We start from the raw sequence: 23,172 nt of genomic DNA on the forward strand, positions 1-23,172 counted from the left end.
GTCTTGTCCCAAGGCATTTTGAGTCATACTTGGTTTGTCATTAACACACCCTTGTGTCCTTCTCTAGTTTGATGACAAGAATGACCTGGTCAGGTTGAATAATGCTAACCACACAAATACTGGGTGTATATTTTGAGACACTCATCTAAATGCTCTATATGTTAAAGTGAGTTAAACCAACTCTGAAATTTCAGTTATTATCTACTTACTGTCATGACCGCAGTCTTCACTTCAAAAGTGTAAATAACAATTTTTAAAATCAATTTCAGTTTTGCTGTGAAGCTCCAGAAATGTTTTGTGGACTACTTCGCCTCGCTGTCCATGGGGATAACTGTGACTAGATAATGACTTAATTTTCTTTTTTTTTGGGTGAACTACTCCTTTAACAAGCAAGCGTCCTTAACTTCAAGTGTGCCACTTTACATCATGCTAGAAGAGGGGTTTATTTCCAAAATGTTTTCAGGCTCCTCGTCCTCACCAGGGTGCTGTCTAAAGTTTGTTTCCATCTTCCTTATACAATCCCTTCAAAGGTCACACTACTTATTTTGATACATTTGACAGACTTCCCTTGAAGCTCAAGCTGGTGTGCTACTTGCTTTGTGTTCTCAAGGTTAAAAATCACCCAACCTGATATGGCTTCATTTTCTGGTTGAAACAAATGTGAATGTCATGATACCTCAGCAGCATCATTCTCTGAGTCCTGATCAGCTTAAAATGAGTAATTGGCTGGTGAAATGGTGAAAGCAACCTCTGTCTGTAGTCTGCTCTTGTGTCAAACCCCAAAGATTCCCAGCAAGGACCAGTGTGTAAACACATTTCTGTCGATATAAAAATGAGTTTCCCCGTGTTTGTGTGTGTGTGTTTATTATTCCAGGAACCCCAGTGAATCGTATTCCCATCATGGCCAAACAGGTCCTGGATCTGTACATGCTCTATAGGCTGGTAACAGAGAAGGGCGGCCTGGTGGAGGTCATCAACAAGAAACTGTGGAGGGAGATCACCAAGGGACTCAACCTGCCTACCTCAATCACCAGTGCAGCCTTCACCCTCCGCACACAGTCAGTACACTCACACACACGCACACACACACGCATGCACACACACATGCACACACTGGTGTGACCACACATCACGCCTTTTTTCTTTGATCTGATCTGTAGCTGTACTTACTGTTACTTACTAGTTACTCTTTGAGTTAGGGTTCGGGTTTGTTTGGATTCACACTGTTAGTCACAAACCAAAAGCGCCTGTAAACAAAACGTATTGGACAGTTTTGATTTCTGTTATCCTGCCACAATAGAGATCAATAAACCTTCTGATTTCAGTATCTTTAGGTATCCACAACTCTCCACCCTCATAAACTGTTTGTTCTGCCGAGCGTTTCAAGCATGTGAAGCTGCTGGCTATCAGATGTCAGCAACCATTTCGTTTGACCAATTAACCTCTGTGTTCGAAACCATTTCCTGTAGTTGGTTCAAATGGCAGCACGCGCTCACTCCTCATTAGCTGTCTCACAGATCCATTAATATGAGAGTGAGAGCTGCAATTTCAAGATGATCTTCAGGAGCATCTCCTTCTATTGCTTCAAGTTACTGTCCATCACTCAGTATCTTGTGTAATTAAGAGCTGTTTTTTTATTTTCAGATAATTCATTCAGATGAGTAATTCACTGTAGCCAGGGCAATGCTTACACTGAGTTTATAGGGGTACTTAACTTTTAATTTCATTCTATATTTACTTATCGTTTGTGGACTTTGGAGAGACACATTTTTTAAATGGACTCATGACTTTTAGTTCAATATTTCTGTGGAAATGTTGTTGTCTTTGGGGTGCCCCAGTGGCTCAGTTGCCACCCCCCCCCCCCACCCCCCCCCCCCCCCACCCCCCCCCCCCCCCCCACCCCATCCTGTTTCCTGCTAATCCTGATGACACTACAATGACATCAGTAGGTTTATTTTTTAGGGGCATGACAAATCTCCTTCAGAGACACAGAATATGTTTTAGCACGCAAGCAAAGTTATACTGCAGCACAGTAAACATAAGACAATTAAAACATCACCAAAATAACACATGTGAGTTGAACAACATCTGAAAAATACAATAAACAAGACCAGTAACATGAATGACAAGTGAATTAAAACCATTAGAAGGTGAGAATAAAAGAAGGTTACTAATACATCTTAAGAGAATGGTGAGTTAAAACCAATAAAAAAAGAAGAAATAAAAGAGGTGAAAGTTAAATTTAAACAATGATCTCCTCACGATGTGAACACTGATCTGATGTGTTCAATTTGTAGCTTACCTCCAATTGTTAACATTTTGCATGTATTCATTTTAAACACTAAAAAAATATTGTTCCCTTCAGATACATGAAGTACTTGTACCCATACGAATGTGATAAGAGGGGTCTGAGCAACCCCAACGAGCTCCAGGCAGCCATCGACAGTAATCGGCGGGAGGGCCGACGACAGAGCTTCGGCAGCTCCCTCTTCACCTACTCGCCCAACGGGACGCCCACCATGCTCTCGTCGCCCAAACTCTCCACGCCTAGTGTGGGCCTGCAGGTGGGCACCAATGGGGCTTCGCTGACCCCCATCCAGAAGATCAAGAAAGGTGAGATTTGTGTGTTATGCTGCTCTCATATCACATGGGATTAACCAGAGGGCTCAATGGTTGAAATTTAAAGACTCAAATTTACTTTGGTGCTGTGTCTGCGGACATAGTGTGACTGTGGAACTAGCTGTTTTTCTGTCAGTGTGCTCAGGGAGGAATGACATTCCCATCCTGCCTGCATTACTCATTAGAAGTACTTTAGTTTGCTTGATTTAATCCCCCGTCTCCCTTTCGGTGGTGTCGGGTCAGAAGAGGAGGCAGGCCAATCGCTGCCAGGAATCGGTATGGCTCGTTTGCCAGTGGGAGCTTTTGCTGGTCACTCGGTGGCTGCCGTGCAGGCGGCAGCGGCTCAGGCGGCAATGGCGGCTCAGGTGGCAGCTCTGGAGCAGCTGAGGGACAAGCTGGAGGCCGGCGAGCCTCCAGAGAAGAAGATGGCGCTGCCAGCTGAGGAACAGCACCGAATCCTGCAGAGAGCTCTACAACACAACCTGCTAGCCATGACCGCACAGATACCCATGAACATCCGCATCAATAACCAAGGTACTGAACTCACTGTGGAGTTTCTGAGACATTCAGATAATGTGAGCATTCTTCCTGGCAGTTGGTATCTTCAGAAATTCTTGTAACCTCGCCACAAACCACATCACCAAACCGTGAGGAGAAAGGCCTATATGTTGACCTGTTTTACTTATACAAGCAGATGCATGCGTGCATATAGAATGTGTGTGTGTCAGTCTGTGTGGGGATTCCCTTCTTTGATCGTATTGCAGTGTTTCTTTTCGTTTCTGTCTATCTGATGGAACATGCAAACTGTTTCTCAGTATACAGGTGGCTTCAGAGAAATGCTGAATTCATGTTTTCAGAAGTTGTTTCTGTTCTGAGAGTATTGTGGTCTTGGGTTGCGTTGAGTTTGTTTAATGTATACACAGTTAACGCTGGACTAGTGATGGAAAAACACCTTGTAGTCTCCATACTGAATAAAACTCCATAATAAGTGACTGTTTCTACATTGTGGTTGTCTTTCTCACAGAAGCCAGGCAGGACTCGGCCCTGAACCTCACCACCAATGGCACAAGCAGTATCAGCATGTCGGTGGAGCTCAATGGAGTGGTGTACACTGGTGAGTATCGCTGTCATGTGACACAGGAATTCCAGCTCATCACTTCCTTTGGCGAACAACAGCCAGGTGATCCAGAGTGAAAAAGCATAATTCATAAAATGGCTACTGCTTTCAGCCTGGCTACTATCCTAAGCAAAGAATAACTATCAGAATCCAAATTGACCCGTTTAAGTCCCACTGGTAAGAGGAAACACATATTAGCAAGGGAACAGACTCTGATATAACACCATCCAGTGAATGTCCTTCCTTCCTTCCTTCCTTCCTTGCCTTGGGGTTCTTTTTGTTTTGCAGTGTAGAGTTTCCACACTTATTCCAGTTGCACTGCTGTTACCTGGGAAGGGTTAGGGGTAAAAAAAAAAGTCACCTGTTGCCAGTATAAGTAACTTTGGACCATGTTAAGTTAGTTGTTTATCTTGTTTACAAGAAAGAGTCCCATCATCTTGTCATCTAACTCTTGGGGAGACAAGCATATAGTGTTTTTTCCCAAAATGTACAACTATTTCAATAAGTTACTTTTAAAATGGAGATTAATTTCAGCAGGCATTATTTGTATTCTGACCTCCATTTTTGGCCTTCTTGTACCTTTCTCTGTCCAGGTGTTCTTTTTGCCCAGGCAGCAGCAGGGTCAGCCTTGTCCGGCGCGTCTGGATCGTCACTCTCCAACAAGAGTCGCATCGTAGCTCCACAGCAGCTGCAGCAGCAGCAGCAGCTCAACACACCTACCTCAACCTCAACCTCCAGCAACTCATTGTCTTAACAAATCCCCCAGCCTTTCCCCCTTTATTTTTTTTTTAATTACCACGCTAAGTAAAGCCAAAAATCAACCTCATTTTCTATATAATCTATGCCAAAAAGAAAAGAACCATAAACTGTACAGACACAAACTGAAACTCACAAATCACTTGAAGTACACTATCTCAGGTTATCTCTCACCAACTCACCTCTCTTGTTCTTCATAGCCAAAAATGATTTCGGAAGAAAAAAAAAAAACAATCCCAACTGAGAGCCAGTATATGCTAAACAAATATGTATGCACAACCTGTGAATTATTTATTTCTGCATAAATGTACAGATTATCGGAGAACAAAAGAGAAGGTAATAACTAGGAAGGGTAATGCACTGTTTACACACAAACACAGCTACTGATTGACAGCGATGTTTTATCCTCTCGGGGAGAGATATTTTTTTTATTTTATTTTATCTTTTCATTGTCATTATTATCATTATTGTTATTCTCCTTATTGTGTTTTATCATTTAAATCTTTAACAATCCTCTTAATGCAGGAAAAAAAACTATATATTTAGAATTCTATAAAAAAAAAAAAAGAGAAAATATGAATATCCTCTATTTTTAATCAGAAAAGCTTTAAAGGTATATGTTGTTTCTTCAGGGCATATAACAAAGTACCGTTGTGACCTCATTTTGTGGAAAACCTTATAACCTTATTCACATGGCAGCCATTTTGGATCTCTGTGTGGAGTGCAGGTCTGCGCTCCTGTTGTGTACCCAGATACACATCAATCAATAACTGAATTTCAAGAATATGCAGGGATATTGGTTCAGTTTTTAAATACATTTGGTCCGTTATCAATTGCTACCAGGCTCTCGGTAGTGGCTGATTAGCTAGAATGCTACGTCACTGACGTCCCTGCTGAATGAAAGCAGCTTATGTCGCTCTTCTTCCTGAGACTGCTGGCTGATTTTTATCCAAATCCTCACCTGTCTGTTGACATGAAGCCAGTTCAATCCATATCTACGCCAATCTTGCATGTCAATTGTCAAGCTTAGTGTTCAAATGGCTGTTTCTATGAGTAAGGTCAGTTATGCAGGAGGGACCACGACCTAAAACCGTTCTTGAGGTTTTTTGTCTCGCTGGACTATCTGAGCCTCAGTGACGTCTACACAGACTCTTCCTGTTGAGAATAATACACTTTTTTGATTGTTCTCAGATGTCTGACTGCTAATTGCTTTGTACAGTATCTTGACAGCACAGTGCTTTTCAACATCTTTCTCTGCAGAAAGATCACATTTTTATCCTTTTTTCTAACTCGGCCTTCTAGTGTATTGATTGTCTTAAGGTCAGATTCATCCCCGTATTTGTAGATAAAGCCCTTCAGCGATCAGGAGTGTTGCAGGAAAGCTGCAATTTCCTGTCGTGAATTCGCAGGAGTCGTGCATCCACTAAATCCTCATCATTGTGGAGACGCTCACATGGACAATCAGGTGTCAGGAAACTTCTCCCGGCAGTTATTTCAACTCCTTTCTGTCGTTTTGTTGTTTTGCTTTTTGTGTTATAGATTACAGATGCTGTTATTTTGTGTTTCAGCTGTGTGTTTTGCATGACTTAGTGCTTCTTCTGATCCAAGTGCTTCTTATTCTGGCCTGTGACAAGGACTAGCTCGTCACCTGTCAACAGAGAATGTCTTGTGATCCTCTGACTGTTTTGACATGTTGCTTAATAGGGGCTTTTGACAATGTGAGCTCAGAGGTAATCGTAGCCGCGACTTGTGTCTTTTAGCGTCTGCACGACCACTCACTGAAGTTAGATTTATAAAAAGTTAAATCAGCCAGAGTGGAGATCATTCAGAAGTAGTTGTGTCTCTCAATCATTCAGCTATTTGAACTTTAACCTGTGTTACCTCTCTGGACTGTTGGCTGTTAAATATTGTTACTCAACTCCCCCGACCCCACCCCCAACGCAAAGCAGCCTCATTCCTACTGACGTTAGGAAGTAAATCAGGCTTTGTATGTGGGTTCTGTTCTGAGGCCTTAACACAGCATGAGATGACCAGAGAGCAAGCAGTACCTCCGTCTAATCAGTTTTTACTGTTCCAGTCAAATATCACCAGATGGCTGTCGCGGCTTTGATTCTGGACTCGCTTCTTAGTGGGAAATCACCACCAGCTGCTACGCAAACACTGGTCAGTTCTGAGAAGTAGTCTTTATACTCAAGCAGCCAACGATTCTCATCCAAAGAGACATATGATCATTAAAAGTGAATCTTAAAGTTAAACAAAACCGTGAGGCTCAGGAGTGACCTGTCCGACCTCACTTGTTTTATTACTTCCAAGGAAGAAAAGTGGAGCTTCAGCTGGATTATTTTCAAACGTTTGTTAGAGGCAGAACTACTCTGGGGGCAGAGACAATATCTCATTGTTTGAGTTCAATAAAGCATTTTCTGAGGAATTCCGGTCAAAATGTAGAACATAAAACACCAGCAGTGATGTATCTGTTTAGATGTGAAGCATCTAATGGGGTTAAAGGACCAGGGTGTAGGATTTGATGGGATCTGTGGGCAGAAATAGAACTTAATTTTGATAATTACATTTTAATTAGTGCATAATCACCCACAACTAAGAACCATTGTGTTTTTCATAACTTTAGAATGAGCCTGTTCTATCTACAGAGAGAGCTGGTCTTCCTCAGAACGGACAAATCAAACAGTGGCTCCAGAGAGAGTCTCACATTTTTTGCATGTTTTATTTGTCATGTCATTGTTTGCAGCCTGCATCTACACTGCTAGATGCTCTAAATTCAACATGGTGGACCTTTTTGAAACTGACTCACAAACTCACTAATCCACATTTAGCTTCTCCACAAAGTTGTTTTTGTCTATTTGCAGGCCACCCTGCACCACCTATAGGGAAGAAAAGCAGCGGCAGTTTTGACTTGCAGATGTAGATATATAAATGTCACTATCTACTGCTACAGTCTTCACTGTTGCTGTTTTCTTTGAGTGTGTTTGAAGTTTTACAGTTTACACTTGTATCATTGACGAAGCCTTGCTTCCAACTCAGCCCGGTGGTCAGGTGTGGCATTGTTGGCAAACATTCCCTGGCAGTTGTCAGAAGAGATGTCTGTTTTTACTGATGACAGGACACCTGGAATGATAAAAACGTCAATCATGACTCTTTCCGTTATGACCTTTTGGCCCACACCGTAAAATCTCATCATGTGATATCGATGATCTCTAAATTATCTAATAAATTAGACTAATCATTTTAAGTTGTTAAAACTTTGTGGCTCATACAACTTAAATTTAAGTTTACATTACTTGGGAATTTTGAGATCATAGGTTTCCTGAATTTTTAAAGTCAACTTTTAAAATCAATGAATACAGTGCGTGGCTTAATATTTGTAAAACTTAAACTGAAAAGGCGATTTTACAAATCTGTGACGTTGTCACAATGTAAAGTCTATTGGCAGAGTGGGAACGTACCAAAAACAACAAAACTTTTTTTGGTGTTTGCATCAGGCAAGCTGTTCTCTTTGGGCTGCAGAGAAGCCATCTCTGTGTTAACTATCTACATCTATATACATCTGTGGTATCTGTCAGTCCAATCCAACTTTACTTATAGAGCGCATTTCATAATAATAGGTGATAATAATAATTAGCACAACGAGGTTCAAAGTCAGTATAGAAAGCAGTGGTGAACAGAGTTAGTGATGAAGGGGTCGACACACTGGCGTCTGGGCGGGCGGGCTTAAATAATTAAGGAACTCTGGCCAGATGTTCCCGGTTACCACAGAAGTACCTTAGCTCCACCCAGCTGAGGGAACACAACACACATACACACAACTACACAGGGCGCTGCGGCCATCGCGCTATAAATAAATAATCATGTAGAATCATTGTGTTGTACTAACCTTCAGTGGTTGTTACATGTTCAAACAGAAACATAGCTCCACCAACTGTTACCTTTGTCCATTAATCCTTAAGCTTCCTCAGGCACCTGACCTTCAGACAAGTGAGCTGAAATGTTAATTATTTGGAGAACGAGTCACTGATCTACCAATAATCATGCTCCAGAGTTCAAATATAGAATTTTGGTCAACCATGTTAACACTGCTTGTTTTGCCAGTTTAAAATAATACGTGCAAACCCTCAAACACCCACAAACAGAGGTTATAAAAAGGAAGAACGACAGTTTTAACAGTTGTTTCCTGCAGGTGGCACAAGTGCCCAAACTGCAGCTCTAGGCTACCACGGCTATTCAGTCTATTTAAAGACTGCAGCAACAACATCGTAGACTGACTAGATTTCACATCAGCTTTCTCTTTCCCCTTCATCTGCATTTCTTCACAAGGTTGAAGTCTGATGCCTCTTTTTGTCTCCGACTGCGGAGGCTTAACTTAACCAGTGTTTTTATATGTGAGAAAAACATTTAGCAGAACTGAAACTTCAGCCAGTGTGAGATTACAGCTTTGTGTCAGCATCCTTACAGCGGCGTGAGGTCGTACAAAGCCGCGTTGCTTTTCATTTGCCGTGTGCTCAACTCGGTTAAGTCGTTCACCACTGGAGAGGTCACTCATAGATAAAGAGGAGATTCAGGTGGTCAAATACATTGTTTACAAGGTGAGTTTTGGTCTGATTTTAAAACTCACAGCTTGGTTCTCAGTCTAGATTTGTTACAGAGGAAGGCACTTTATTTCTACAGTGAAAAATGAGTCTCGGCGCCTCCGATGGTAGTGTGTACTTGCTATGCTGAACTTTAGATATATAGGCCATAACTATAACTAGACCCACAATTTAAAAAGACTCAAAACACTCAAAAAGTCCAGAAGTTCCCTGTGTTTCTGTTTCTCCTTCTGTATGAGAAGCAGATGTCACCGTCGTTGGTAATGGCTGACAATCAAATAGAGACATGCTGAGGCTGAAAGCATTGGGTTGGGGGAGGGCGGCAGGAGATAACAAAATTCAATCAATACTGATCTAAAGGATCAACGTTGCGTTTTTTAACATTCGACCCTGTGACCTTTTGGCCCCTGAGGCAACATTCAAGCACCTGCCCCCCTTCAGTGGATCCATGTTTATTGTATATCTATTGACAGGCTCTGTGAGATATTTGCATTTGAACAGTGGAGGTACTGCAGCTCTCTCTCTCTCAGTAAAGTGTGCGGCAGCATCTTTTTAATTGCGACAATCAGGGGACAACGCCGTATACCTCCAAACACTCTGACATCCCTTCATCCTCAACCGAGCCCTGTTTCTACCTCAAGAACTGACGCTTCGGCAGATTTATTTGCCTCAGCCACAAGTGAGAGGCCTTGTTGAAGGTTCGCGCAGGAAAACCTCATCCCAACGTTGTCGATAAGACTTTGACTTCTGAAGCAGCGTTTAAAGACCACAGGCAATCAGATATCCGCTGAAAAAATGTGGCTCTCACCTTTAATCAATTTCAGGACCACAGATGTCAGAGTGGATGCAGTTCAACCTCTTTACTGAGAGCTCCCCTCTGTGGAGGGTTTTGTTATGACGCACAATCAGTTAGATTTCCTGGCCGGAAACACGGAATGGTTCGATGTCCCTCAGTACGACAATTTACAAAAATTATTTACGGGGCATATTTTAAATGTTCATATTCATAATCTATGTATTAAAAACAAAGTTAAGAATCAATCATCAATTATCCTGTCCTGCCTGTTTCTCTGTAGCTGTGATTAGGCGGGTTCCTCCACATCTGGTACACTGGAAAAATGTTGGCGGGAAAAAGTAATGTCCTTAGTACGACCATTTACTGCAAAAACATATATATTATTTTAAGTGTTCATATCTTTATTTCTTCCTTGTTGAAGTGACAAAGCCTCATCGATTGCATTTAGATCATCATGGAACAGCGAAATCAGAGAAGTCAGCCACTTGAAGAGTGTATTTCCTTTTTAAAGACGCAGTAAACAATCATTAATCAATCATCCTGTGTTCAGGCAGATTCCTCCACATCTGGCATTTTAAAAACCAATTAGGTTAAAGTCGCTCTGAATGCTGGATCAGTCTTACCTCTGCGCTTTGAGAAGAGTTTTAAGCAGATCTGTCCTCAGGCTGTTATTTTCAGCTGCATGTATGTGTCTGTATGTTCAATCACAGAGTCTTTGCTTTATTTTCTGTCCCCATGACATTGTAGTGTAAAAGCTTGCATTGATTTCAAATGTCTGCTTGTTTTGGTGCATTCGTGTGCTCTTGTACGGATCAGAGCAATGACTTAGCTGGACTAATTTCATCCAATGCTTTCTGTTTGTCTCTGAGTTTGATTTCCCGACGACGTAGGTAGCAAATGTAGTGCTTTTCTCTGCAGCTTCCAATCAGCACAAACCCCTCGCTCGCTCAATGTCAAACCGTCAAAAGAAAGTCATTTGAATATTTGCTGCTTTTACGCCCACCGGAGTTGTAGCTTCAAGAACCTTTTGAAATAAGTCCAGAGTGTCTTGCATGTAAAATTTGCTCTGACTCCTGTTCCCACATGTTGCCAACATGAGAATTCTGCTGCAACATTTACGGGTTAAGGTGCATGTGGGGTTTCGGGGCTTTCGACTGGACTTCACCACTGACTTCATGAAGAAAATGATGATGAGAAATAACGAGATGCCTTCTGCTGTGACAATTGTATGAATTAACCTGTATTACTAAGATTAATTAAATAGAATATTTCTAAAATATGGCTTTTTAGGGCTGTGAATTTTATCATGTTTATATATTTTGTTTTGCTCTCTCCTTGCTTTTTAAATTTTTATTTTTCCTTCCTGGATTTTTGCTGTAGCAACCCCGGCACACAGAGATTACATTAGGAGCAGATTCATTAATGATTATGATAACGATGTGATTACTTTAGGGAAGCATGTGACGTGATGTGGGGTGGCTTCACGTGTCTTCGAGTTAACTTCAGAACTTAAACAAGAAAAACATAGATCTTGTCTTTTACAAACTTCTCAGGAAAATCTACCTCTACCTCCAGTTTGATGCATTTAACCCAGTGCGGGCTCAAGTTACAGTTTAGTGGGTACACAAAGAGGGCGGGAGGGCAGGCGCCAGGGTCTAAAATGAACTTCAGCGTACCAGTACAGTACTTCAGATTAGTGGTGACCTCGTGACGCACATGAGGTTGTATTGAGAACAAGTATTGTGGTGTATTTATGTTGTTATCTTGGAATAAACAGATATAATCGTCACCCTGTAGGTGAACTGACGGGTTCATTTTGGACACTGAGGTGGCTTCCCCTGTCGCTCTGTTTTTCTCTGTGTTACAGGTTCGTAACACTTCTGCTGTTCAGTTTTGGAGGGAACCTCCAGCTCAACAGCTAACTACTACTAGTACTAAATAAGTACTGCTTTTAGTACTTCTGTTAGTACTACGAATAATTTTTTCAGTCTATTAATGTGTGCTTATTCCTACTTTTATTTTTTTCTATAAATAATTTAGATTTTTTTGATGAATGGGATGTTTCCCGGTAAACATGTTTAACAGTGAAGTGGCGGCGGACAATGCAACTGTCTTTATTTTTTTTTTTTCTCTTTTATTTTATTCTTTGTTTTCGAAGGGTGAAGAACTATTCTTGCCTATTTACTCAATATGTGTTTGTGTGAATACTTTTATTTTGAATCTGAAATTAATAAAATATCACCTTTCTTAAATGTTACCAGAGCCTCGGGTGTTTTATTGTATGTTCCCTGAGATAACGTAACAAAAATGACACAGTCGTTCACTTTTAATTGGTTGGCCTTGGTGTTAGAAACCAAATGTAACCGTACTAACTCAGTCTTTTAACTGCCTTACAGTCTGGTTTGCCTGTTAGACATAAAGTATGTACTCCTTGATTGATACTGAGTAGATTAACCTGGGAAAATAAGGTAAATTGAATTTTCGGAAACAAACACTACATGAACTTCACAATTTAAAACAGACTCAAAATCGACAAAACGACAGGAAAAACAAATATATTTATACAAGCCACAGGGATAAAGATAAGGTTTTGAAAACGACAAATTCTTTGTTTGGGTTAAATTTGAATTTGAATGAATGTTGCCAAGTTTCCCTTAGTGTCCCTTGGATGTTCAGGGCCAAACTTCAACAATTCTTAACTTAGATATTTAGACTACAGCTATAGGATTTTTCAAGGTTACATGAATTAAATTGAAGTCTCAGTATTATTTTTTTCATCCGTACATCCGTGACGGGAACTGGGAAAAGTTCTGGATTTAGTGGCAGCTGGCATGCAATGACCCATCTAGAAGGTTTTCTAGCATTTCAGCCACTGTTATTTTCCGTGAACCTTTTGTGTATTTGAAATAAAAATATCTTTTTCGGAGGAAACTGCACGAATGTCTATATTGATCTAGAATCTAGAGCGTCGCTCACGCACGCACGCACGCACACACACACACACACACACACACACACACACACACACACACACACTAGGGCTCCGGCCTGCAACGTGACTCCTGTCTCACGTTGACGCTGGAGTTTTCTGAAGCACCGCCCAATAACAGTGTCCGCAGTGGTGAACCTATCGCACCCCGGCAGATTTAAACACACAAACTGATTCGAGAATACACGGGGATGGGCGGGGCGACACCTAAGACCCGCACTACTCTGCCTATGATTGGATGTAATTCATTCTCTCATTTAGTTTCATTGGTTAGGAAAGATTTACAGTTAGGTTTAGCCAATCAGAGGGAGAGCTGGGGCGGTTCTTCACCAATACTGAAACTAGCCGTATGGAAAAGAAACGCAAATAGTCTCAGCGGTCACCATCGTTACAGTGGAGCAGTTTATGTGTTGATGTTTTAAAGTCACATATTGAGAACAAAAATGAGGCTTAGGTCTCAAAAAACCATTACACCTTGTGCGGAGACGCCGAGGAGCAAGCGAAGACCGTCCAACAAAGCGACGCCGAGACGAACGCGTCTGACGGTGACCGAAAGCTCGCCTCAACCCAAGGTAACAAACTACGGTTTGATACGATTCATTCATCAGTCAGCGACCTTTTCTAATATCACCGTGAATGTCAGTGGTCGCATTAAACACTGTGTTCGTCACCAGATTCACGAGTGGGAATACACGTCCGGGTGTTTGATGCTGCGTAGCCCGGATGTCGGTTAGCTAGCATCCTCGAAACAAAACAGCAGCAAGCGATGCTAACTTGTTAGCATCGCTTGCTGCTGTTGTGTTGCAGCTTTGTTGTAGGTCCATGGTTGAAGCGGCAGCTGCGGAACGATAGGTGGCTTCTAACCCCTGCTCTTATTTAAAGGGGGAAACGTTATTCGAATAAACTTTGATATGTTAAGAAGAGTTTTTAGGTGATTCATAAACGTAGAACTGATGTCGCTGCAGTCTTAATCTCACCCCTATGAAGGCTGTAGTGGTCCGTTTTTGTTGAAGCTGTTAATCCAGCTTCACCGCCATTGCTCAGGCTGTTGTTTGTGTTTACGTTCCCCATAATGGACAACATCTGGTTTTATTTAACGTTATATTTATTAGCTATATTGGAATGTCATGTTGTGTTTGAGTCTTAAGTAGTAGTAGTACTAGCAGTAGCAGTAGTACGTAGTACATGGACACTTTATCTTGTGTTGGCTTTGTATCTGCAGCCAAGTGTTGAACAAGATTTGTTTACTTGGGAGTTTTGCTCCTTTTCGAATTAAGGGATTTTATTCCCTGCACTAAGGCTTGTTGCCTTTGACTCAGCGTGCAAATCCATTCCAGTCAATGTTTACAACATCGAGACATCACTTAACTATAGTATTTTCCCTTGAGATGGCTCCACCAGGGATTTATCCCAGTCGAGGTTTTATGGTACGCAACTCTGAACCATAAAATCCAGACAGGTCTACGGCTCTGTGACGTGGTGTCTGACAGAGGATTAAACAGCCCAGTAACATGTGAGAGAGGGTCTCAGTAAAAGTAGGTCAGTGGGACACAGTTGCCTGCAGAATATTTACAACGAGGACCTGAGCAGCATTTGCACACTCTCCTCGGTAGTTAAGGCTTATGGCTCACATGTGGGCATGTTCTGTTGATATGACTGTTGCAGAATGACAGAAAAAGAGTAAAACACAACAGATACATGTGTGACTGAGGCAGCATTCAAGATTCAGAGTGTTTATTGTCATGTGCACAGTGAAGAAACATGTTCTCAATTATGCAATGAAATTCTCCCTTTGCTGTCCGCAGAATGCCAACAGTGTAATAAAGAAATATATACATCTGAAATATACAACATACAAAGTAAAGCACTTTAAAAACATTTTTGCACATGTAAAAAAAAAAAAGTAGGGACAGTTGTGAGGTAGAATAAACTCTTATCTGCTGTTTAGGAGTCGGATGGCAGTGGGGAAGATAGAGTTCTTTAGTCTGGTGGTCTTGGACTTAATACTTTGGTATCTCCAGCCTGAGGGTAGAAGTGTAAGGTCTTTGAAGATGGAGGCAGCTCTCCTGTGGACTCTGCGGTGGTAGATGCTCTGCAGAGAGGGCAGTGGAGATCTGTTGAATCTTCTCTGCAGTCTTTACCACTTATCTGCAGGCGTTCCAAAGCAGTGGTGCTGCATTTCTGTTGCAACATAAAAAAGAGTTAAATCAGACATTCCTGGCACTGACATATTCATGGACAAAATTAAACCATAATAGTGATGCATAATCTTGCAATAAACACTATCACCGAATATTATTATTTTTTTCGTCTATGCACCATTGATATGCTGGTATTACCGCATACAGCTCTTCTGAACAGGTTCTACTCTGTCATAGTTAACCAGATTGTCTTACTGTGTCAGTTTTGCATTTGAATAGTAGCTCCATCTTGTGAAAGGTCAGGCTTTATGCACGGTGTTGCACCAACGCTTTTTTTTAAGGTTATGGTATTCCAGGTTCATGTTTTGTACTTCAGCTACAGGTAAATATTTGGATATCATTTAGATGATATTCTTTCAATCTTTTTATTTCATCCTGGAGAATTGGTGTAATGGTAACAGTAAGTTGCAGATAATAGAAATTTTAGTTTAGTTTGCTTTAGTGAAATTTTCTTTGTTGACTCGTCTAAAAAAACAAAAACAATGAATGCCTCCACATGATTGGACAGTCAAGTCTACTACATTATTATTATTTTTATTTCTCTGGGTGTAGATTTCTTTGTTAAAGCGCTAGAAAGTATTTCCATTGATATCAGCAGATCATATCGATATGTCTGTTGTGATATTTCAGCATTTTAATCCGGTTTTATAAAGGCTACCGGTGTCATTGAATAGACTTTACAGGGTCAATATGAGATGTGCTTTTGTAAAACATGTGATCTGAAATTCCGAACACGCTGAAACAAAACTCCACTATCAGTGTCTTGGTTTATCACAACCTTTTTTGACTTTACTGTGCAGAGTGAAGACACCTTGGATAATGATGACCAACACTCAGATGATGAGATTCCTACAATGACTAGGCGACCACTGCCCCGTGGCCGGGCGAGGAAGAGAGCCATCCCCGTTGATGATGGAGAAACAGGTGTGGTGGCAGAGTCCAGTGTTTCTCATTTATGCTTTTTATATATATTTACATTTTGCTTCCTAATATTTCAGTGACTTGTTTTTTGTGTTTTCTGACTGGTCTCCCTCTTGATGTCTAGATTTGGCCTTCAAGACTCCGATCAGGCCCATCTTGCGTCACGAGCACATACTGTCAGAGATGGACCCCGCGACTCCTCGTAACACCACAGCAAGAAACATCTACTCGCCCATTGTGCGTTTCCTCACTCCCAGCAAAGAGAGTGAGTACTGCAATTCTGTGTTTTATATACGAGCTGCTGGGCCTTAAACGGACTCAACTTAAGTGAATCCAAAGAACCTTAAAAGTCATCAGCTACCCCTCCAGATATTTTTGATTATTTTATGCTTTAGGAGAGCGTAAATGTACTTCATCCACTCAACACTTTCGCTGCCTCACTGTTCACCGTAGGAGGTAATTGTCCTGTTGATGGCTGTTTTTCTTCCTATGACACAGAGCCTGGAGGAGTAAACTCGCATAACAACCACTGCCAGCTTCTTTGTGGTGGTTTGTGATAAATTCCCACCCTGGTTGCATCAAATACAAAGAACAATTTTAGCCTCTTGAACGCTTGGGAGGCTTTAATGTGGTGACTGTTGGTATTTATTGTATTGGTAGGAGACTCCTCCTCGGTGTCCTGTTATAACTCAGATCCAGTGTGAGTCATTACTGTTCCATTCTGACCGAGTCAGAAACAATGTTGATTCTGTGAAGAGCTTCAGCAGTTAGAGGAAGTGAGAGGCTCCAGTCCCATTGGAATGACAATAAATGAAACATTGAAATGACATCTCATGACGCATCTAAGTGTTAAGTTTCCCTGGTTGCTCAGAGATGAACATACTCATGTTGCTTACAATTGTATATGTGTCTGTGTCTATACAGATGTGAAGTGTGCAGGTGCAGAAAACAGCGTGTTGATGAGCCCAGAGCAAGGTGTGTTCGGTTACGGCTCCATCGACCTTCTGGCTGGAGACGACGAGGATGACGCCTTCAGTCCGTGAGTACTCGCACTCCTTCACATCAGTCTCATTGGAGTTCAACATGTCGGTCTCGTGTCTGAATGCACGCCCACTTCGCTTTTTAGCAAAAGTAACAGCGCTAATATAACAAGGTTGAGCCGTGTAACATTTTATACAATTTTCAACACAGCGCAAGTCTGAGTTGAATGTTGTAAAACGTACATAAATACCCGTACAGGGAGAAACACTGAAGAGAGATTGAATGCATGCCGTGTACCACCCTTTGTCCCAATCCCTGTCCATTATGCACAAAATCAGTTTAATAGACTGTGAAGGAGCTCATTTTTAAGGTGATGACGAGATCGATCTTCTCATTCTACATCATCAATATATCACGACTGGGGATTTAACAACACACAATAATCTTACCAACAGTCTTTACATCTAATAATAAATTACCCCTATTGCCCCTACCACTTAGCCCTGCCCCTCCATTTTGCATGTACACATAGGTGTAAGGTGACGTGTTGGGGCTACATGGCCCTCCAAACTGAGGTTTTTTCAGGGGCACCGTGCAAACCGAGGGTTATGAGTACTCACTGTCGACACCGTAAAGTATTACAGTCCCTTTGTTTATAAAAACAATTGCTACTAGTTGGCTGGTGTCTTGCTTGCCAGTAAAGTACCTAATGTTAACTTGTTGTTGCTGATTTGTATTTGAATGTTGTAATGCTTCATGTTATTTTTCTTCTATTCTAAGATGTTTATTTTCATCTCCAGCTTTAGGTTCATCAAGAACATACCGTCACAGTCTCAGCATTCCAAACCCCGACTCCGAGACATCCCCCCCAAGACCAGGAGCACTCCTGAGGCCACGCTGGTGGTCGACCTGGTGAGATTATTCGCCCGGAGCATCCTGCTCTCTCTCTCTCTCTCTCTCACACACACACACACACTAGTTCAGACACATGAATAGCCGACATGAAACTTGAACTTTGACAAATTATAATATAAACTTGTGATATTTTAACTTAATAAGACACAATGAACTGCAGTCATGTGAATGTGGCGCAAAGATGGACGGATCACAAACGAGCCACCAGCAGCTGAAATCCACACCAGCTGTGGCAGAGTAGGTCTCAGAAGAGTCTCGCTGTCTCTGCCAAACAGAAGGCCCTTCTCAGTGTGTGTTCTTGTTTCTTCTTGTGAAACATCATCACTCACGGCTCGAGTCCCCTTCCAATTCAAAGCCCAAATCCAGCCAAATACATTCCAGATGACCGGATGGATTCTTGATTTTGGCTCCTGTTATGTAATGTGAATACGTTTTGGTATTTTTTCAGGCAAAAATTAACTGCTGAGATTTTGAATATGTGACCAGTGTGTCCCTACAATGCCTGTTCGGAAATATGCTCTATTGGTTTTGGAGATGTGAAGGCGCCTTGGCAGCTAGTAACCCAGCTCATGATCAGTGTCGTCCTCATCCTGGGAAGAGCAGTCTTATTTATGCGAGCCCTCTCAGGTCAGATTTTACCACCGGCTCTGATGTCTCTATGGCAGTTTAAGACATTTCATTTGAATTTTTGGATAATTTAAATCATTTTTTTACTGGCCAGTACTTGTGTAATGGCTGGTGTAGTTGTGTAATCGCGGAGCCAGCGGTGTTGTGTCGACTCGTGCTTGCCAGGTTCAAACTCCAAAGTATGCTTCTCCGAACTCTGTGTACTTGATGTAGTATCTTGTCATAAAGTAGTTAGTTTGTAGTACCTCACACACTTGTTGCCTCACACTATCATATTGTTTTCTAGGGCTCAAACACAATCGTTGTTTCAGTTTTCTGTTCTGTTTTTTTTTTTTTAATTTCTTGGTTCAGGTGTTCTTATATAGAGAGACTAGCATTAGAGCATGGTTGTGCAGCGAGAGTGTCGTTGTTTGGTCTGTGAACTTTGCCTAAAGGTTTGCAGAGTATTTGTCCTCCCCTGCTGGCAGAATTCAGTTTTTTGAGGAAACAAAAAATATAGTAGAATCTTTGGGGTGATGTGTTTTTATCTTTTGGCCTATGTGATGGCGCCCGTTTCACCCTGACATCGTGTGACGTCAACCAGTGCTTTTCAGAAAACTTGCAAAATGTCCATTATAAGTATCAGTTTGGTGTCAACTTGGTGTAAACAAACTGAACAACAGTACTTTTGACACAAGCCAGTCTGACTGCCGGCTCACCCAATTGGCTACCGCAGCTTGATGTCGGGTTGCGTTTCTCCAAAAGTTTATTTTCTTTCAACAGCTCCATTTTTTTTTACGTACTACCAACATAATATCATTACCCACATTGATTTTTATACCCACAAAAAATACAAAGTCACACTGACCTGTCTCTTTCCAGGAGGAGACCCTGATGTTCAGCTCACTGAGTGTGATCGACGAAGCGGAGTACACCTTCTATACAGCTTTCCAGGACAGTCAGTACAAGGTAACCGCCCATTGCACGTCACTGTCCACAAACCTGCTTTTTGAATCTGAGGCATGCTGAGCAAGCGAGTGCAGATGGTGAGAAGAGTGAAAGGATGATGGAGGAATCACTTGAGCGTGTTTGTACTCCTCAGTGAGGGATGACAGGAAGCAGGAGAAGTGAAGAAATGGAAGAACTAACAATAACACTGGTGCAAAAATTGTTCTAACGAGAAGGACTCAGAAAAGAGACACTTGTATAGGAGATTCAGCTTCATTGAACAGTTTTAGATGATTGAATATGAACTGGGGAGATAATGAAGGATATGTGTTTACTCATTCCTTCATCCTCTTTGCTCCTCTGCTACCAACAGGCGTACATGATCCTACGACCACACGTCAAAGAGTTTCTGCAGTCCATGGCCAAAATCTACGAGGTACGTGTTAATCCACGTTAAACTGAATTGTCTGATTGTTTATTGGTGCAGTTGGCTTGAGACAACTGCCGCCTACAGTCTGTTTGTTTTCAGTGAGATGAGGTGGACTTTATCATTAATAACAATCTGACGATGTTTGGTGGAATTTCAATTATTGTGCGCTTGTCTGATGAACTGATCCTCTGAGTTATTTTAGAACCCAAACACTCTCCTCCACCAAACCGTCTCCTTTATTTTCATTTAATTCCTCTGAACCGGTTAATTTCCACCTTTATTCTATGTTTGTATGCATATTAAAATAAATGACGCTCGGTGTAGTATCTCGTTGTGTCCATACGCCCCGTTGAGTTCGGCTGCTGTTTGTGTTCCGTTGCAGCTGTTTGTTTACACGTGTGCGAAGAAGGAATACGCTGAGAAGATTCTGAACATCCTGGACCCGCAGAGAAAACTGTTTCGGTATGTCATGTTCAGATATGTTACCACTTGTGTTTCATAAACTCATCGCTTGACCGCAGAGACGTGCACTCTGTCAGGTTAACGGACTCGGTGAGTGTCAGCCTGCTGCCTGTCCTGTCCAAGATGCTGTTGCTCAGGAAAATAACATTTTGTGGACACGAGGGCCTGTCACACCCACAGCTCTCTAACAGACGATGTGTATTATTTTTCCTTTGTAGACATCGTCTGTACCAGGAAGATTGCGCCTGTGTTCTCGGCCACTACATCAAAGATCTCAGTGTCCTCGGGAGGGATCTCGCCAAGACCGTAGTCCTGGACAACGCGCCCCACACATACCCATACCATGTAAGCACCGTGGAGCCCATCGACCTGTTTGACATTTAGTGCTGTGTCATTTTCATTGCATTTAATTGATATGGCTGATGCTCTACGGTTTCGTTGTTATCCACAAATCCCATGAATGAAAAGACTAAAAACCAACAATGTTAGTTCAGTTGATGACAGCGGGATTTTTGGGATAATTACAAATGGATAGAAATTCACGAGGGTTATACTGTGATACATTAAAATACTTTGGAGATGTTGTTGCCAGTCCATCTGCACAATGAAAACAGTGAAAAGATTGTTTTTATTCTGGTATTTTTTCCAGCTGATGAACACAATTCCCATCAAGAGCTGGTCCGGGGAGTCACAGGACAGAGAACTGCTGAAGCTAATCCCATCCATGGAGAAACTCATTGCAGCAGTAAGTCCATCTGTTTATGATTATCTGGTTTGTTTGTTTAGTGGCAGACATAAGTCACTGCATTGTTCCAGCATCCTTTCTGTAGAGAAAGATGAATTCTGTCCCATTTACCCTTTAGTTTTTTATAAGTTTCACTGTAAGGTTCAATAACTGAGTTTGTACAATTTTGCCTTCAGCAAGTTTTATTTATACAATCATTATAAAAGTAATTTTTTAAGAAAGTTTTTGTTTTTTTCTTAACCGTACTGAACCAAAACCTGGTGCCTACATTACCCGCAATGCAACATCCACTGAGGGACAACTCTGGAGGAATTACAACAAATTGCTTGCAGCTACTCTGGAGCCACAAAAAGCTTTAGACTACCTTTATTTCCTCGTAACACCTGTAAATACACTTTAATGTGTACAATTAGAGGAGTTGCACTGTAAATGTTGAAATCACTTCTCAGGAGAAGATGGTAAACATGGTTCCTGCTTCTAACATGAGAGAATTTGTGGCTTTGATTATTTATTTATTTTTTCATGTAGACAGACAGTAAAGACTTCCTAAACATAACTGTGTTTTATAAAGATAAAGCCAATAATTTTATAACATAATAAAATTTATAAAAATTAGAAACAGTAGAATTGGACAAAAAACTGTTAAAATGAATTTAACCGATAGTATTTTCTTTAGGTAGGTTTAAAATAGATTGGGGTGAAAATTTAAGAGAAAGGCAGAGCCGGTAAGAGATCGGTGAAACTTGTATTTAGGCATCAAAACTGTTCGTAATGTTAAATAATTGATCCACTAACAGGTAGAAGTTTAACTGTCATGTGCTTAAGTTTGAAGGGTGAACCAGATTGTTTTTGTACATCAGTTTTATTCTTTTAGTCGCGATCAGTGCAGCCGGTAGATGTTTCAGTGTTTTACCAGACAGCCAGTTGAGGATTAAACAGCTTGTTATCTGCAGCAGCATCTGCCTGCCGTCTTTCCTCCCACGGCTTCACCGTTCAGTCCTGAATATCTCCTGTCATGTTTTTTCAGGAGGATTTTCGGGAGGTGCTGAAGAAGAGGAAGGATCACTTCCACAGGCTGCTGTCAGAGGACTAACAGGACTCTCCTCCCCCTCTAACCTCACTTTAACTACTCTATGTGACTTTCACAGATCATGTTTGCTTTCTTTATGCTTTGGCTAAAAAGCAGAACCAGTTGGAACGAACCCAAAGCCTGTTAGTTTGTGGTGGACCTCCTCTGTCCTCCCTGATGACTTTAAAGGACGGCACATTGGTATTTCAAACATGCTGCTGGTCGTTTGTCACAGAAACCCCTGAACTCCCCGAAACTCATTCCACAGAGCAATAAAACTGCTCCCCATCGTTTGTGTATATTTACAAAACAAAACTTGAAATATGTTTATAGTCAGGATTTTTATTTATTGATTATATTGCTAATCAACAGCTGTTCTCTCTGTATATTTTAGATATGCCTTTTTATTGAATAAAATACCCGAACAATAAATGGGAGACAAAAAACAATGTTTGGTTTTATTTTTCAGCCCAGTTTCATCTCACATCCAAAGAAATATTTGATTTGATAGAAGAGTAACTTTTCTCAACGTGAGGGGATTGATGTTGATGTTGATGTTGATGGTTTTATCTTGTCTACATCTTCCTGGGTTTTCAGTCACAATAGTGGCTCTGCCTGCTCTTCTTTACCTTATTTCCTAAAAAAAAAAAAAAAAAAAAAGGCTGCTCCTGCTGCTGGAAAAATGAAACTCAACACTTCCTGTGCAGCAGGAAGGAGCCAGCAGAGGGATAGAAGAGCAAATGGAAAAGATGTGTGATTGGTGGGATCACTTAACAGTGCAATAATATGAAGAATATCACATGAAACGACTTTGTTAGGACAGCATACAAAAATGAGGTTTCAGTCATTATCGCCCTCATGCCGATACAAAGTATTTTAATTTTGTAGTGACTACATTTTCTTTCCAAAACTCAAACACACTCTACAGAGATCAAGCAGCAAACCCTCACATCTAAGAGGACATTCTGTGTGTAGGTCTGGGGCGTTGCGATATCACAACATGAACGATGATCCTG

At 41.3% G+C, this 23,172-nt stretch overlaps 2 protein-coding genes across 3 annotated transcripts in view; both read left to right on the forward strand.

Annotated features, from left to right (window-relative positions):
- The window catches only part of arid3a (AT-rich interactive domain 3A), a 49,959-nt gene extending 37,813 nt beyond the window's left edge, over nt 1-12,146 (forward strand). Inside the window, exons 5-9 of one of the 2 annotated variants that reach the window (XM_030433096.1) lie at nt 875-1,058; nt 2,366-2,613; nt 2,863-3,153; nt 3,644-3,733; nt 4,330-12,146. In XM_030433096.1, coding sequence (XP_030288956.1) covers nt 875-1,058; nt 2,366-2,613; nt 2,863-3,153; nt 3,644-3,733; nt 4,330-4,490 — 974 coding nt within the window. In that variant the 3' untranslated portion in view covers nt 4,491-12,146. The remainder of the gene's footprint in view (nt 1-874; nt 1,059-2,365; nt 2,614-2,862; nt 3,154-3,643; nt 3,734-4,329) is intronic. The other variant, XM_030433097.1, reaches the window with a different exon arrangement.
- Nucleotides 12,147-13,207: 1,061 nt separating this feature from the next.
- ctdspl3 (CTD (carboxy-terminal domain, RNA polymerase II, polypeptide A) small phosphatase like 3) lies at nt 13,208-22,605 on the forward strand. The gene is made up of 11 exons (XM_030433098.1): nt 13,208-13,450; nt 15,880-16,003; nt 16,125-16,265; nt 16,925-17,039; nt 17,782-17,893; nt 19,385-19,471; nt 19,824-19,886; nt 20,263-20,342; nt 20,561-20,687; nt 20,992-21,087; nt 22,115-22,605. The coding sequence occupies exons 1-11, from the start codon at nt 13,322-13,324 to the stop codon at nt 22,178-22,180; spliced, it is 1,140 nt and encodes a 379-aa protein (XP_030288958.1). The 5' UTR covers nt 13,208-13,321; the 3' UTR covers nt 22,181-22,605.
- Nucleotides 22,606-23,172: the final 567 nt, after the last annotated feature.

The sequence above is a fragment of the Sparus aurata genome, chromosome 11 (assembly GCF_900880675.1).
Source record: "Sparus aurata chromosome 11, fSpaAur1.1, whole genome shotgun sequence".
Taxonomy (NCBI): Eukaryota; Metazoa; Chordata; class Actinopteri; order Spariformes; family Sparidae; genus Sparus; species Sparus aurata.